This window comes from Lutzomyia longipalpis, chromosome 1 (assembly GCF_024334085.1).
Source record: "Lutzomyia longipalpis isolate SR_M1_2022 chromosome 1, ASM2433408v1".
NCBI lineage: Eukaryota > Metazoa > Arthropoda > Insecta > Diptera > Psychodidae > Lutzomyia > Lutzomyia longipalpis.
The window spans coordinates 34,363,774-34,377,592 of NC_074707.1; the positions used below are offsets into that span (position 1 = coordinate 34,363,774).

Consider the following 13,819-nt stretch of genomic DNA (forward strand, 5'->3'; position numbering starts at 1 on the left):
GCCGTGACATCTTGACATGTGAAGAGAGATCTTTGTGCATTACACGAAGAAAATGATCTTCCGCCACAGCAAGTGATCAAATTACTTTAATGATCACGACTGACGATGGGAGAAAGTTAATGGAAAAAAATCTAAAAGCGTCCATATTGCAAATAGAGATATTTTATGTGGAAGTTTTGCAAAAGGATTTTGGCATCTCTATGGGGTCAAGACACCGCACACAATTTCATATACACATTAAGAGAAAAAAAATAAACTGCGAAAACATAAAAGCAGCTAAAACTTAAAAAGACCAACGAACGTCCAAGAAGTGGAAAAAGGCAACTTATCTCAATCTCTCGCGCCCTCAAATTAATTGTATAAACCTCTTGCGCGGCTAATTATTTCTTTTTCACAAAATGTTGACAAATTAATTCACATTTAATTTGCCGCCGTTAAATCAATTTAAGTGTCTCTCAATTAAATTTTCTCACTCAATAATTTGTTTCTCTGTGCCTGATTACAATTTCGCACCTCACCGCACCTTTTTGCTCTCATGTCTTATGGGCCATTTACAATCATGGGGCAGGAAGGAGGGGGAGCATATATAAGATATGAACTGCAGTAACCTTATTATTTTTTTTCTTTCTTTCTACTCTCCTCCACCACTCCTGGAATTGAGAAGTGGAGATTAAAAAAAAATCTCAGCGATGCCATCAGATTAGCACCAAGTGACACCGCACCGCTATTTCAAACAATAAATACTTAATCTTATACCGACACCATAATTGCGTAATTATTTTTCACTTCAACTTGATTTTTTTTCTTCATTTTGAATTTGGAGCGAGTGGAGGGAAAAATTTCAGGGTCTGTACACACTTCATTCATTCAAAAATTAGCTCAAATCTCGTAAGATGATGGTCTTTTTTGTTAATTTTTCTTTCATCGGATTGCGGAAAATTAGAGGCCAAGTTTGTGTGTAAAATAAGTAAAAGAATCAAAGTTAAAAAATAAAATTTTTGTGTAATAAAAAAAGAATATGATTTCTTTTCAATGTTTGATACATAATCTGGTACGGTTGGAATGTACTTTTTTATGCTAGAAACTTTATTTATAAATAATGAACTATTTTGTCCATTTAACAAAAAAATATTAAAACTACCAGGCGTCTCCATCATTTAATACGATTTTAAACGCTCAGATTAATATAAATTCAATTTAATTTGAATATAATGAGTACAAACTAAAATAATTTCATTTCAAGTCTTTCAAGTACCTACTGTAAGTATCAAATGTATAAATGAATTTTATAATTTTCGGGCAGTATCTGTAGGATATAATATTGAGATTTCTTATCTATACTTAGCACAAAAGGCAGTGATTTAGTCACCTGATTTTGTACGTTCTCTCAGTTTAGCAACATTCGACACTATAGAGGTCTTTCACAACAAACCCAAATTTTTTCCCCTGTTCCAATAAATGAGTATAAGGCCATACCCAGGAGGAGTAAGAGGTGCACATAGATAAATCATATAAATGTGCCGCCAGGTATTGTAAATAAAATATATTTATGTAATTATTTTTGTGATATAAAATATATGTGCTACGTCTCATGATCTCCACATACTAGGCGCAATACCTGGTACGGGATGTGTTAATTATAATTTGTTACACCAGGATGATTTTTGGCATTTTCATTCCTCCATCTCACTCATACCCATGCACCTCTTGTGAGAAATTTAATTTACTCTTCGTTCCATTTGATTTTCCCCCCGCACACACTGCATGGATCTCTTGCACATCCAAAAAATTGAGGTTAATAATGAGGAGGAACAAGTAGCAACCCAAAAAAATGTCATTAGAGGTAGTCAATGGGGAGGTAAACTATATATAATACCTACACGTACATATGTAATGAATACGTTGAATGCAGATTTTTTTCTTCAATCGTAAAAATTTCATCAATTAGCAAACTCAAAAGGAGCATAAAAAAGTCTATCATTTGCCCAAAAATAATAACTCAATTTGCGTGCATTCATCAGTCATTATTTTTCATTATTTGGGGTTGAACATTGCATTAAATACCTTCCTAAAGTCTGCCTTAAAAGTCTTTAATTATGCTGTTTGAATTCTTCTTTATTTTGTTAATGAAAACATTAACTTTTGGCTGCCTTTTTTTGTGATAATAATCAGGTGAGATCTTATTTGACCAAAAAAGCTGTAAGTATTAAAAATTATATTTTTTTTTTGGGAGTCAAGATTAGTGACAAGAGATGACACTTGAGAGGGAATCCAACGTGCTGGAAATGTGCAAGGTATTTGAACCAACGACGATATGTTGTTGGTAATACGGAAATACAGAAGAAAAGAAAATGCAAAAGAGATGGTCGTAAGAAGGCTTTGAAGAGCACTAAAAGTCGCCATTCATTCACTTGTTGGGACCTCTCTTTACTATTTACACTGTATATATAATTTAATGTTATATTGAATATATAAATGTATAAAAAAAACTATCATATATGTATATGTATGTATACGTCTAATGTGTACACACGAAAAAAGGCAAGAGAGCATCGACTGTCAGATGTTAATCTGGCGTAAAACATGCGAACATCAAGAAATGTATAAATTATGTAAGTGCTGTTTATATTTTTATACTTAATAATGTTTTATATTTTGTTATTTGACTTTGGGTCTGCGCTGGCTTGGAATTGGGTGGGATATTGCGTGTCTCCGTTTGCAAGAGTCTCTACAGCTCCGTGGACTGTGAGAGATGCCGCAGTGTTGATCGCGACTGCTTGAGTGCTATTGCATTAGGTGAGAAGCAATAGAGGCATGAAGTTTGCACTTTAATGCACAAAACCACTTGGATGCGCTCACAGAACCTTGTAATCGATTATTAAGTAGCGATATCTCATCAATCTCTGATTGTATTTCTTACACACTCTCTTCCACAAATTTATTTCTTTCTCCTCCAACCTCTAAGTACTTACACATTGGCAATTTATTTTATTCGGATAATTCTAAAGTTTCTAAATGAAGAATTTACTTAAAAAAATATTTTAATTGAATTTTCTTTAAGATCTCTTTAAATAGGAGCTGAATATCTGACTGCTCTATAATCTTATCACAATTTTGTTACAAAATCTCAACTGAACCAGAAGTTGCAACTGAGAGGCAATTGAGTGGGCCTACAATTGCGCCAGTCATCACAACTGAGCACTATTAAAACAACTCTTTAAACCTTTATCAGATTTGTCTAACATGTAAAACAAACAATCATTTAATCTAACATTGTATACTAAGCCAATGATCGCTGCTACATAACTTTTTGGAACATATTGAAAGACAAATGCGAACAAATCTTATAAAAAAAATTGTAAATAAAATTATAGAGTATGAAGAAAAATTAACGAAGTTTTCTGGAGATTTTTCTAGATTGGATTAGATTAGATTAATTGTTTAAAATTAATATCTAAGAAATAATTCTTATTAAAGGATAATTTTTGATCAGGATTATTTTTTTTTACAAAAAAATCTTCTATTTGCCAAAAGATATAGAAAATCTTCAAGATTCTGCCTTCTTTTGAATGAAACAGCTTTCTTCTATTTATTTTTAAGGAAAATACATATCAAAGATAAAAAACTTCTAAGCCAACATTAAAAATAAATAAATAAAAACAGCTTTAAAATAAAAATATCATTTCAACCATGATCCCAAACATAAAGCATTATAGGAACACAAAAAAGATTAAAATTGAGAGCTCAAAGTATCCACAGTGGGAAGTTTTATCAAGAAAAAAACAATTTACTTTTTTTTAAAGCATTCAAAACCCCATAAATTTTGGTAGTCAAATCAAATTAATTAAAAGCCCGTATTTAAGTGGGAATGAATGGGAATGGGAAAATTTAAATGCAATTCTATTGATTTTCTTAATAAAGTGTGAAACCAATAAAACAACTTGTTTTCATCCATTGCCACGGCGAAATATTGTGGGTGCGTCCATCAGACGTTTTTGATCATAAAAGAAGACCCCAAAAATGTTTGTGATAAGATATTCCATGGTGCGCAAGACTATATGGAGAATGAAGCTATATGTAGAGGAGAGGTATCAAATGTCCAAAAAAGCGAATGAAATCGTAAATCTACAAATGGAGAAGTGTTTAATCTCAACAATAAAAATCAAAAGTGGAATTAAGAAATTTCATTCAACGAATCCATCGATAATCTTCTTACAAGATTTCTATTTTAACTTGGGTGGAATGATTTTGTTATATTATGTATATTTTATTTTACTTCTTGAATTCTAAAACTGATCATCGAGTTCTTGGCTCTTTTTTTCCACATCTTCCTTTTCTCAGTTCTTGTGAGATCATTTAGGATTGGGAGTCAATTTGATGAACATGGTTAATCGGACAGAACACAAATAGGAGTGGGTTTGTGCGTGTACTCATCATGGATTGCCAGCAAAGTGAGGCAAAAGTGTCATGCTTTGAATATTTCTTAACAAATTTTTAATATCTTCGTTTTTTTGCCTGTTGGAGTCTCTATTTCTCCTTGTCCACTCTTTGGACTCTTTGCCATCGCGCCATCGTGCATTAATACAAAAAAAAAGTCAGTGGACAATTTAATATGCATATTATTTTGAGTATCTCTATCTATTTTTACAATAAAAGAGAAATATGTCTGATGACAACGTTGTCAAACATGTTTGTCAGATCCTTCCGATAAGTCTGATCATTCATCTCTCTCCCCAAATGGACTGCGTGTGACTTGGAAGAAGGCATTAAAAGTCTCCACAGTCTATTTAAATGTGTGTCTCATGCTTCTTTTTGTTGTTCTTTTTACCCATCTCCCGGTGTGGGTAAATAATGGAAATAGAAGAAAAAAAGGAAAAAAAACGGTCGACTTTTAGTTTTGAAAAGTTATGATTATTATCTCTTTAAATTTACCACACGATGATATTTCAACGTAAAATAGTTTTATTATTGATTTCTGTTGAGATATTGAAAGACTTCTTGAATGGTCTTTGTATTAATGTACATATAGGTATGCTTTTGGGAGATCAAGAAAGAGAGAGAGAGACACCTTTCAGGTACAATTTCTATATTTAATTCCGTGTTCTTTTGCACCCATCATCGCATCTTCTCTTTGCTTCGCGATATCGTCAATGGGTTTTGGTTAAAAGAAGCACCATACAGCCATATTGGTGAAGAAGATCTTTATGGTTTTCTTTGGGTTCTTATGTGTGTTATATAGGATGAGAGAATGAAGCCATCAAGTTTATCATGAAGAACATAAATTTACCAAAGAGATTCTTCGATCAAAACTGTCGAAAAATTGTGCCTTCCGTCTTAAACTGGGAACTTTATGAAATGTCGTGCCCAGAAGGCAAGTTCACCTCTCTCGCACCAACGTTTTGTGGATGGCATTTAGCAAAAGACGATGTGAATCTCATGTATGTAGGCTTTAGCATAGAGGCCAAGTGTACCCCCAGGGGGTCCCATTTCATAGCTCCAGAGGCGTCTCCATGTGCGCCAAATGCGTAATCTATTCACAAAAATTCAAAAGATCACATCCACGGAGAAATAAAATGGATTTCCCCCTCGCTATGATTTTCTAGCCTATTAAAAATTTGATGATCAAGGAAACAAAGATACAATAAAAATTCTCTATAAGCGCTATCAAAAGCAATTCAATTACTTTCGTTATGTATATACATATCAAAAGTATATATAATGCGCAAACATAGCTTGAGCTCTCCCTTTGCTCAAATATCACCTCAGCATCATCCATTCCAAATTACCATTTTTCTTCAATAAAATTCCAACTGCGGGAGGAATTTTCATACGAGAACCTCCAATGTCTTCCATATAGCCAAGAAATAATCATATTTTCTCACTCCAAAAAAAAACCATATAAAACCCTCGCTTTTTCCTCCTGTGGAATGGAGAATACATTTTTTTTGTATTTGTGTGGAAATATTGGTGATTTTATGGCTAATTTATTTTATAGTGTTAAATGGACAAGTTATGTCATAAAAGTCAATGATCAACAAGGGAGAAATGATCGAATCAATTGGATCTTGTCTCACACACACCGGGGACAATTTATTAAATTGATCAATCCCATATATATATTGAAGAGAAAACAAGCACGATAGGTGAGAAAATTTCACATTCTTCACAGGCGCATGGCGAAGAAGGAAATTCACAATAAAGTCATTAAAGAGATGTTTCTAAATAAATTCTTTGTCGCCTCGCTGTTATGCTCCTCTTCCTGCCTAACATTTCTATTATTTCCTCTGACAATTTTAATGATTTCGCGTGACTTTTTTATTATTACTTTATTATTTTTATTGGATTTTATGGTACAAAGGTGGAGCTTAAATTCACTATATAGTTCTAAAGTAAAGCCCACGTTTTTGTACACGGCTCGTAGCTTATTGGATAGAATATTGGAAGCAATATCTCTTGAAAAAAATTAAATGGCGTAAAAATCAGTAATAAAATATTCAGGAAACTCACTCCAAATTGTAAGATAAAAGTATTGCGTAAAACGTAAATTGTGTCTTTAGTTTTTTTGATTAAATTTTAATATGCAAAAATTTTTACACAGTTATTTTCCGTTAAAAGAATATATTTCTTTTATATATATTTAACAAGTAATATATAGGACAAACCTTTTCCAACTAAATAATTTCCAGGAAGGACAATTCAGCGTAAAAAAACCGCAGAATATATTAAATTCTAATAGGAATTAATTGAAATCAAATTTCTGTATCTCTAAACACGAACAGATCTTTTCACTTTTCATTGAATGGACGAATTAAACTTTTTTTTCCAGATTTTTGTAACAATGTAATATTTTTCATATGCGTGGGAAATTGTTTTTTAGATACATCGCCTGATGCTCGAGAGTTTTTCCGCAAAGAAGCGCCCTAACTGTATAAGTTTATAGTTCTTCCTCAAAGGCTTGAGAATTTTATGGGAAATTTGTCAAATGTGAATGATGCATCGTGAAGTGATGCAGGTCCATTCCTTCAGACGCTTCTGTGCCGCGCCTGGCTGGAATGGCGAGACAACTCTGTGATGCAATTTTATTCCTGTCCTCCATAGCATTTTTCGCTGCATTGGCTTTTCCAATCGAAGAGGCCTTAACGAAGGAGGTGATGAAAAAAAATTGTCGGCAAGTGCTTTTATCAACTGGCCAATATCTCGTCCACAAGCTTGGCGGGAAATTCCAACACATGAACCGCCTTCTTGAGTATTGAGCTTTGCGCGCACTTTTTTATGCAACTTCCACATTGCACATAATCACGTCGCGGCGACATATGTACCGGGTCGGGAGGCACAAGTTTTATAAAGGAGAGTGCGCGACGATTATGAGGTGCCCACCAAATAGGGGAGCCGAGAGACTTTTGATTGATTTTCACTGTGATGCTGTGAAAATGTGTGAGGGACAGGTTGAGAAAAATGGTGAAAAAAATGTCTACGAGCAATATAAACTTACAATTCAAATGGGCAAAACGTGCGCGTGATTGAGTGAGGAAAGAGCTTGGTGGAAGGGAGAAAATTCTACAATTTAAGCATTTACGGTCAATTGGCACAGAGCCACATATTGGATTTTAGCACTAAAAATGTATATATTTGCACAAAAAAAAAGTTAGGAATCCAGGTTAAATGTTGAGCCATCACCTGAGAAGGAGGCGCTTCTCAAAATGAACAACTTGCTTCTCTATGTGCTTTTATAGGTGGATTTGCAATACACATAATATTGGCAATTAATGTGGCACTTTTCCTCTTTCGCAGAAGCTTCGGATTTGGGCAAAAATATTTTTATTGCAAGATTGCTTTTGGAAATGATTTCCTTTTCGGGGTGGAAAACTTAAACTGACAAATCACTCCAAATTGAATTAAATCCACTTTAAAGGGAAACGATGCAATTACCCATCAATATGAGATCTACGAGTAAAAAATATTTCTTTTAGTCTTTACCGAATCCTTAGTAAAATTAATTCATTCCCAAATTTTATTAAATATCTCCACGTACCGCCACAATTATATTGATCGTTCAAGTGAAAATGTATTTGTTTACAAAATAAATGCCAGCAAAATCAATTAATACAATTTCTCGAAATAAAAACCATTTTCACTAAATGATAACTTTATTGTAACGCATATCCTCCAACACAAAATGAGTGCAAATTGAAAATTTTAAATAAATTCAGAAGAAATAAAATTAAATATATAATTACACCCATATCACTTTAATGATCGTAAAAGTGTGTGAGCAATAATAAATTCAATTATCAATGCTTGATAATAAAAATGTCGTCCAGTTCATTTACATTCAATTTGTGTTGATGGTGGTGTGAAGAAAAATTGCTTTGCTAATTGCTAGAGCTCTATGGGTCATATTTTAGCGAAAATGCCCACTTTCTGTGCGCCAAATGATTCTTTAGTGTCTCACTGTATTAAATTGCCCATAAATTTTAAACAAAATTTACGATTTTACTTTGGCTCACAAATTTAATTAGACGAACTTTAAGGGAAAACTGTTTTGAGCAAAAACCTTTCAATTATTATGATCATTATTGATTATTCCAGGAGAGGATTTTCCGCACAGAATTTTAGTACGAAAACAGGGAGGGAAGAAATGTTGAAAGAGTTTGGTGTACAAAAATGGCATAAAAAAAGAAAATGACGAAGGAATTGTGCGACCAATTTAAAATTCGAAGAGAAGAAGCAAAATGGTAAGATTTACGATGTTGATAACAAGTCAGGAGGATGCTACAGCTTATTCTCTCGACCGTGTGGAATAAGGCGCGCAGCTGAAGATGCGAGACACAGACAAGCGTGGTCAGAGGTGAAAAGGGGTGCGAGACTCTCGTCTCACCACCTCCATGGGGATTCATGTGGAAGCCATCAGATGAGTACGACGCGGTCACGATTTCTTTTGTGGGTGGGCCAACACTTTGAATTTTTTCCCCCACACTGGTGTGCCATACTACATGGCTCCCTATCATTCGTCATTCTCTCACGGAGTGCAATTCAGGGCATCAAAGCCAGTGATTTAGGGGAGATTTTCTGAGGATGGGTAGCAATGAAAGAAGAAAAAAAAAGAAGAAAAGAAGAACTCTCAAGTACTTTCTTCACTTGGATAATTCGCACTGATGAAAGAATGTCGAGCGAGTCAGTGGTAAGATCTTTCTTGTATATATGAGAGATTTCTAAGGAAATTTTCCGTGTTATTTTATTTGTATATAGGGGGATATTTTAGCTCTCCTAATTAGAATAAAATATTTCTTTTTTTTATCACGCGTACTATATGGAGAAAAACATGGTCTTGCGTCAAAAGTTCCGTACAATTTATATTTATATTCTTTTTCACATGCATCCTTAAGCGCCGCACGCATGGTGGGATACAGAGGAAGGAAGCGCAGAGACGAAGTGCATTGAGGAGGGAAATTGAAAAGTTTTTGATCTTGTGCTATACATCATCCAGTGATACATATAGATGCATTATAAATAGACTTAGATGCATATTTAGATACATATTCACATTTATCCGGGCTGAATCTTCAGCAAAGGGGGCTGTTCATTGTAAATCTAATGAATCTAAATTAATATTTCCTTGAGATTCTCATTAATTACGCGTAGAAGAATTTGGAGGTATAAAAATATTTTCTTATTAGTGCCTTCGATTTTCTTTGGACCTTCATCAGGTGGCTGAAGAGAATTTTATTTTTTCTTTAATGTGAAAGAAAATTACAAGAAAAAGACAAGAAAGCTTAGGAAAAGTTTGTTTTTGAATCGAAAAAAAATTCGCCAAATTGATTTATTTAAATTTTTATTTCAAAATTCTTTTCTTCAGAAAAAAAATTAGGAAAATCCCCAAAAAGCCGGAAAATTAGGATGTGCACCACGTAGGAAATAAAGATGAAGCAAATGCAGGGAAAAAAGAATAAATCACGAACGAAGGAAAATATGTGTGACACCAATTACTATTTCCGTTGCGCCTAATTGGCCCAATGGTGAATGTCATCCAAGATTTTCTTGACTTTTTCTCCATCTCTCTTTTTGGCCATTTTGATGCTGTAAAAGCAGCAATTGCATCTTGAAATTGCCCACATGTTCAGAATCAAAACAAAATCTTTTTCAGCAAAAATTGTGTGATTTATCGTGGTGTGTCGGGTGAAGGATGAAGGGCAAAAGCATGGCAGCATCGACACTGTTTTTTAACACAAAAAAAAAACAACAAGAAGCATAAGAATTTCAACAGAAGTTGATAGACAGTGAGTTTTGAGATTCCTTATCCATATATGTATGTATATACTCTTTGGCGCATTAAGCAATGACTTTCGTGATTTCAGGCACGAAATTGGGTAACATCTCACGGGAAATATTGGGAAATTATGTAATTTCTTATGACACATACATATACGTGAAGGTAATTTGAGAGAAAACAGCAAAAATCATCGGTGAAAAAAATGGAACATCCATTGCACAAAAAAAAGCTGCGCCACTTTTTTTTATTCTTCGCGCACGTAAGCCCAAAGTTTATCGACTTGGTTGCAGTTTAAATGGCAAAATTCCCTTTTTCCACGAAAAAAGAATCCCTGGGCACCATTTTCTCGAGAGAATCAATGGCAGAAAGGTAGATGAAGGTCTTATTCTTGCTTCTTGTTTTATCCGCCCATTCGCCAATACCTTTAGTTTTAGTCTTTGTACTTCTTGTCCCTCTATCGTTCTCCCCACATCCACAGCTAAAAGGGCCTCTCCAGCATCCACCACACACACCAAAAACTCTCCTCTTGTTGGGATTTTCTTGCAGAAAGGCGCCATTCTTGAAACTTCACGCAAATCAGCTCGAGTGCACGAGGATGGCACAAAACAGAGCAAAGCGTGAAAAATTCTCAATATTTCAGTAATTTTCCTTCAATCGAATCTATGTATATCGTGCAATAGTCCAAAGGCAGAGAGAAATGTTCCACAGGCGCCGACATGAACAGCATGAGAGTCGGAAAGGTTAAAAGCTCCCCAACCAGAAGGTATAATATTTTCACGAAAGGCAAATGAAATTCATACATAAATGCCTCATCTAATGATAGGAAGCAAATTCTTTGATTGCATACCACAAATGAAACACAGACAATTTGTTCATGACACGAAAGAGAGGAGAGGCGAAGTGATGGTGCAAGAAAAAAGGGTGAGCAGCCAGAGAACGGCGAACATTTTTAAAAAATTGTTAATTCAAATGCAAATAATTGTAAGAATAATTGTACGCAATGTAGAACATAACGCGATATAACAGTCTTTTTATGCCACTTTGACTTACAATGTACAACTTTTTGCCACGATTTGCTGCAAGAATAAATGTTAAAAGAAATCGTTTAATGATTTTTTTCGCTATATGCATACATATTTCCCCTCCACGATAAAAGGAATACCTTTTGTTCGCAAGTGTTTTGCAGAATTTTGTGTGTGCTGATAATGATACTAATTTTGGGATATAAATTTACGAAAGATTAGATTAGTATCTTCGACTAATTTGTACTTCATATTGATTCCATTAAAAGCAGTTGTCTTCCTCTTATTATTTTCTTAAAGACTTTCCATCTTACATTGTTGCAAGTATTAAGTATTAATTTCATGCAAATTTAATATTCTATCAGTGGATAAGAAAATTATTATGTATGTATGTATTTGATTGGACCAATTTTTAATATTTTTTTTGGAAATATTTTGCATAATTATATTGGCTTAAAGCATGAATTGGTTTCACATTCTTTCAGTTTAATTATTTAGGGAAACCAGAAAAAAGGACAAAAATGAGCTATTTTTCTTTCACAAAAGCCTCTAAACTGGTAAGGTATCATCCAGATACCCTAAATCAACGAATAGCGACATTAATAAATTTAAAAAATATGTATATTTGAAATTTTTTACCATTCTTCCTTGCAAAAAGCATAACTTATGTTTTTTTTTACTTTCTTACATTCTTAACATAAACAAGTCTACTAAAAACATTCAGCAGTAAAACTTTATTTTAGCTTCCCATTTTCGAATATAGAGAAGGAAATACAAAATGAAGGTCATCACATTTTCACACTAAAATAATTTAAATCCACTTAAATTTAAATAAAAAAGTTTTTAGCTCTTGTCATTAATTTTCTTGTGATTTATGAAAAGATGCTTATCTTTTTGCAATAAAAAGAGCGTCTGGAGTCTTTAAAATTTCTTTAAATATCCAATAAAGAAAAACATTATAATCAAAAATATTCTTTTCTTATTTTTCATATTTTTTTAATCGATTTTTTTTTATAAATTTCATTTTTACAAATTTTTAAGGATTCCTTAATTTTCCTTAAAGAATCCTCCCTTTCCTTCCAATTCCTTAAAGAATTTAATCAAGTTAAGTTACTCAATATAAAAAGCTTTAGAATTTATTATTAGAAAAAGATTCCTTGTATAAGGATTATTAGAAATTAGTAAAAAGAATAATTAAAAATTTCTTCCATGGTCTGCAGGAGACCTCAAACTTAATAGATGGAAGGTTAATCTAGTCAAATAAACAGCTATTTTTGCCACACTTGCAAGAAACCAACGAAGATCTCTGAAGCTAAGGGCATTTGTTAATTGAGTGCGCTCCTGCACCGCCTTCAACTTCTTACAGCCGCGTAGCAATGGGGACTGTATGACCGCGGGCGGGAAATTTTATCGGATTTTGTGAAAGACTACCTCTGTGCAGACAAAAACATGCGCCTAAGCAATGGCGAATTAGCTGGGTGGAAAGGCTTTAATACAGACGAAGAAAATGAGCAAAAAAATGCATCGAAACGGAAAGGCCAAGATTTTGCCCTACGGAGTATTTTGCAAAGATGATTTTTGCACATATAGTGTAGAGTTCAAAGGCGAGATGACGTGGGTTTGCGTGCAGAAAAGTGGCAGTTGTACGGGGTGTATATCGCGTTGTTTTAAGAAGAAGTAAAAAAAAAGCAACACGAGGGGAAAAGCAGCAAAAGATGCAACTTGGTGTACTTCACTTCTTCAAGATTTTAATGGGGGGGATTATCGGGGCTCCTTCAGCAGTGCAAAATCTGCAATTATCTCTCACACTCGCGCAGATTGAATTTGCCAATTTAGCTGCCGCTCTCCCGGCAACATCCATCGCGCTAATCTCTTGCACTATCAGATGGGTGATGGAAGTCAAATTTACTCTTGAGTTGTTTGCTCATTCGCTGCGTGCTTCCTCTGGGTGAGCGTCTTTCGGAAATTCGTGGGCGGTGGCAAAAATTGCAAGAGAGCATGAAAGCACTCAAGCAGTGGATTTCATGAAGTAACAATACTGCGAAAGCTACACTTTTAAAATAATACTACCTCCTATATATATAGATAAACTATATTTCAAACCTGGGGGCTTTCAAATGCTCCACTATAGTAGAGAGATAAAAAGCACAAAAGATCTCTATAAAATCAGTGAAAGACAAATTGAGAAAAGATATTCAGTTGCGATAAGGCGCGGATAATCTTATGTGAGAGGCGATCGCTAATGAACTTTCGCCGTATAAACGCTTAAAAACACACGCGGGTATAGACTTTCATTGGGAAAATGGGGAAGTACCTATAGAATGCAATAGAATGGGTGAGGGGGGGGGGCACTCACCTGTAGTAATCTGTTTTGCAGTAGATATTCTCATCTCGGGAATAGCAGGAAGTTTCACCTTCGAGCAGTTGGCGACACATGCAGCACTGAAGGCATCCGGCATGCCACCTCTTCTCCACCGCCGACAAGTAGAATCGATCCTTAAGAAGAGATTCTTATGTGAGAAGTTAT

General features: G+C 34.3%; 1 protein-coding gene across 2 annotated transcripts in view; it reads right to left on the minus strand.

Moving 5' to 3' along the window:
* Positions 1 to 13,819, minus strand: part of LOC129786210 (protein apterous) — a 54,892-nt gene that overhangs the window by 18,188 nt on the left and 22,885 nt on the right. For both annotated transcript variants that reach the window (XM_055821063.1, XM_055821064.1), the window contains exon 4: positions 13,649 to 13,788. In XM_055821063.1, coding sequence (XP_055677038.1) covers positions 13,649 to 13,788 — 140 coding nt within the window. The remainder of the gene's footprint in view (positions 1 to 13,648; positions 13,789 to 13,819) is intronic.